The sequence below is a fragment of the Carlito syrichta genome, unplaced genomic scaffold, assembly GCF_000164805.1.
Source record: "Carlito syrichta isolate Samal-C Ts95f unplaced genomic scaffold, Tarsius_syrichta-2.0.1 Scaffold311524, whole genome shotgun sequence".
Lineage (NCBI taxonomy): Eukaryota > Metazoa > Chordata > Mammalia > Primates > Tarsiidae > Carlito > Carlito syrichta.
Genome location: NW_007255620.1, coordinates 321,973 through 326,199, shown reverse-complemented (window position 1 = coordinate 326,199; position 4,227 = coordinate 321,973). Strand labels below are relative to the sequence as shown.

Here is a 4,227-nt window from a genome sequence, read left to right as displayed (position 1 = left end):
GGCCCCCAGCCGCCGGCCCGGGCCGTCCCCGCCGCGCGTGCTCCCGCCCGCTCACCGGCTACGTTGAGGATGCTGGCACTGGTTGGGGGCTCCGGGGACGCCCCCGCGCAGGTGCGCCCGTCCGGGCCCAGCACCAGGCCGTGGGGGCAGCCGCAGGTGAAGCTGCCCGCCGTGTTGAGACAACGGTGCGAGCAGAGGGTGACGCCGGTCCTACATTCATCCACGTCTACTTACCAGAAAGAGGAGGGGGTAAAAAGGGGACGGGGCGGGCGCCTGTGGGGGGAGAGGTCAAGGCGCCTCTGCTGGGGAGAGGGCCGGCCGACTCACCCACGTGACAGTGTTTCCCTCCCCAGCCCGGAGCGCACTCGCACTGATCCGGCCTAATGCAGACGCCTCCGTTCAGGCACGGCTTGGCGCAGATGGCTGTGGGCAGGGGAAGTGGGGCTCAGACCCGAACCGACGGGCCTGGCTGCCCAATTCCGCGGGGCGCACCCCTGCAAGGCCTATAAGACCCGGCCTCACCTTCACAGGTGAGCACCCCCGGGTGCCGCTTCTTCCAGCCCTGACAGCACACGGCGTGGGTCTGCTGCACCTCCCGCTTCACCTCCCGCCATGCCACACGGTACGTGGTCCTGGAACACAGCGCCTGGCTCGCACCCTGGATACAGGTCCTGGTCGGGGTTTGTGGGGTCTCTCTTGAGAGACCCTGGAGTCCCAGCTCCCCATCCCTTACCTGTAGGTGCTGCAGATGCGCCTTCCAGCACACAGGGTCAAGTAGGGCTTGTACACTGGTTGGCTGTAGGACTCGTTGTAGCGAAGAGGGACCACCAATGTCTGCATGGAGCAGACCCCCTGACTGCATCCATGCCAGAGAAGGAGGTAGGAGGCATTGAATGGGCCAGACCCTGGAGTCCCAGTTCCCTCAAGGAGTCACAGTCCCAGCTCTCCCCCAGATGACAACCTCTCACCCCCATTCTAAACTTTCAACTTTGTTTAGCCTTCTGTGAAGCCCCCACCCCAAAGAAGGCTCCCGTGCAGAGCTCACCCTGGCTCCCAACCCCCTGAGGTTCCTATTTCCAGACTCCCCAAATCAGCAGAGGCTACTGGCTCTATAATACTACCAGTACCCTCTGTTGTCACCTCTCTTTGAGGGATCCACCCTTGGCCCCATCGCCTGACATCAGTAGCAGGAGGAATGTGAATCCGCCTAAGAGAGTGTACAGCTCAGCCCTGGACCCCATGATTCTCTTTGACTCCAGACTTTGTGGGCTGTAGGTAAGAAGATGTTAATGGATGCCATTCCCCTCTCCTTAGCTTCTCCAGCCCCAGCCCCTCCAAGAGCAGCTTGCTGGTGCCCTTGAAAGGGTTCAGGACATTCATTCATTTTTATATGCTAACCGCCAGGATTGTCTACAGCTATGTGTACATTCCACTAGCACTACCCTTTCCTACAGCATATCATGATCCATTCAGCATCATACAAGCTCACACCCAAACACACTCCCTCCACCTGCCCTCTTAACATACCCACACTCCTTATATTCTCTGCACAATCTGGAGAGACACATGCATAGTCAACCCTCCCCTCATGACCCTCCTATCTTTAACATGCCCACTTATAATTTAATCGTCATATCTTCAAAGCCCTAGACACACACCCTCACACCTTACACACAGACAGAAACACTGTGCCTTAAACACATTGCTATTCCCTTCACACACTCGTACCATCACATACATCCTGGACACACATCCCTCACTGACAGCACCCCTCAATTCACACCCACCCTAAGGCTGAGTGACCCTCACTGTTTCCACATCGACACTCTCCCCACCTGCCTTCCCCTCCCTCCATTCCCACCTGGCTTTCCCTCTCTCCCGGAGACTTCAAGCAGACCAGCCTCAGCAGCAGCAGCTCAGACTGGTGGGTGGGCAGGGGCAGGCTGGGAAGGAGAGGAGGGGCTGGGCCAGACAGAGTCCTCCCATTCCTGCCCCCTCCCACAAGCCTCCTCCTTAACTCCAGCCTGGTCAGCTCTGGGGTCAAGTCCCATTACCCTCACCCTCACCCAGCAAAACGCTCCCTAGAAGTTTCTTCCCAACCCTTTGAGGTCCCTATTTCTGGACTCCCCAAATCAGCAGAGGCTACTGGCTCTATAATACCATCAATACCCTTGGCCTTTGCCCCCTGCCTTCAACCCAGCACAGATTGGGGGAGAGTTAGGGGGCAGGGAGAGAGAGCTGGCAGGGAACAAAGCAGGTCAGGTCATGGGAGAAGGGGCAAGATCAGCTGAGGAAAGAAGGGCAAGTCGTCAAAAAGGGGCAGCAGGGCAACCCAGGGCACCAAGGGGAAAACTGCCCCCATCTCTTGATGACATTTATTAGGGCTTAGGGGGGAACAGAGTTGAGTCAGCCACCGCCCCCCATGCCAGAGCAGACAGGGCTCTTTTGTCTCAACCAAAATTCCTTCTTTCAAGGAAGAGGAGGCTCATTGTCCAGCCCCTCACTCAGCTTTGGCCTATAAAGCTCAAAACGGGGCACAATAAATGCCCATCCTGACCCTCAGCCCCCTCGTCTAGCCTGGGGGTGGCAGGCACATTCCACCCAGGAGTCTGAGGACCAAACCACTAAAGCCTCCTGCTCAGTTCCCCAATCTTAGGCTGGGACAGGAAGAGAATTGTCTCCAGCAGGAAAGAACCCGCAGAGAATCAGGAACCCACACAGAATGGGCATTCAGAGAGAGCGGAAACACCAAGGGGGTCCCCACCCCAGACCAGGCATCCGGACACCCAAGCCTCAGGCTCTCTATCCCCACCCTCCTTGGGGAGACAGGTCCCTCTTTTACCTGGAAATGAGCCAATCCACACTGAGGAAATGGAGTTTTATTTCCATAAATACAGGGGTAACACCCATTCAAGGGCAGTTAAAAGAGGGCCTGGGGCCTCAAAGAAACTAGGCTCCCAGGAGGTACCCCAACACTGATAATAGGGACTGGGGGAATCCCCAAACCTGAGATGGGCCTCGCAGGCCACAGATATTCCCCAACACTAACACTTCGAGAATGGACTGTCCCCATAGGGGAGCCTCAGAACCCCACTCTCATGCGTAGTCCCTCTTGGGGGTCAGGAGGGCTGATGACAGGAGTTCAGAGAAAAGGGGAACACAGGGAGAACAGAAGCTAAAAATGTCCTGAGTGGCCTGGAAGGAGACCCCTGTGGTGGGCAGGGGCTAGGTTCTCCTCTTGTACAGCCAGATACAGAGGAGCAGCAGCAGCAGGAGCAGCCACAAGTTAAAAACCTGGTTTCTCATTTTCCAACTTCGGCCCTGGGAGAAAGGAAGAGCATGGGACAGTCCCCCAAATGAGAGGCTGTGAGGTAGGGGAGACCAGGACTTGTCATTCAGGGGGCGGAGGAGGGGGATTCTGAGAGGCCTGGTTGGTAGGGGGCAGTGTGGGAGCAATGAGATGGTCACAGGCACTCCAGAGCCTGACATCCACTTTCCAAGGCCACCACTTGGTCTCTGGGCTGGGGGGTTCCTGGAGACCCCTGAGGACATCTTCAGGAGAGCCAAGGTTCAATGCAGGTCTCATAAAGGGTGCGGTTGGAGTGCCAGACCGTGTGGGAGATCCCGGCCATGGGACACCTCACTATGGCCCCCCGGGCCAAGAGAGTCTTCAACCCAAAAGAATCCCGCAGATAAACCTTCCAGGTGGGGCGAAGGGGCAGGGAAACATGGAAGAAAGACACAAAGAGAGACGAAGTGAGTTACTGCTGGTGTCCTGGGCCACCTCCCCACAGAGTGAACCCTTTGAAGGGGGAGCTGTTCAGTGGCAGCCAGAGCTCCAGAATGAGGTGGGACAGTGGATGAAGAGAGGGGAAGTAATTCCAGGGGACTCACCAGTTGCTCCTCCATCTCCAAGACGGTCTCATTTGCATCATAGAAACCAAAGAAGCTACAAAGAGATGTGGGAGGAGAGGGGGAAAGGTTATCAGAAGACCTGGGGAAAATCAAAAAGGGCTAGGGTCCTTAAGAAACTCACAGCCTATTGAGGAAACAGGCAGCAGGGAGAATGCTCAAAAATATTTAATTGAGCCGGACTCAGTGGCTCAGCCTGTAATCCCGTGCCTTGGGAGGCTGAGGTGACTGGATTGCCTGAGCCTGCGGGTTTGAGACCCGCCTGGGCAACTTGGCGAGACCTCATCTCTACAATAATTCAAAAAATTACCCGGG

At 56.7% G+C, this 4,227-nt stretch overlaps 1 protein-coding gene across 1 annotated transcript in view; it reads right to left on the bottom strand.

Annotated features, from left to right (window-relative positions):
- Positions 1–4,227, bottom strand: part of LOC103271308 — a 16,564-nt gene that overhangs the window by 976 nt on the left and 11,361 nt on the right. Inside the window, 8 exon segments of the mRNA XM_021717929.1 lie at positions 38–226; positions 328–423; positions 523–632; positions 734–856; positions 1,141–1,269; positions 1,836–1,936; positions 1,938–1,943; positions 3,895–3,949. Coding sequence (XP_021573604.1) covers positions 38–226; positions 328–423; positions 523–632; positions 734–856; positions 1,141–1,269; positions 1,836–1,936; positions 1,938–1,943; positions 3,895–3,949 — 809 coding nt within the window.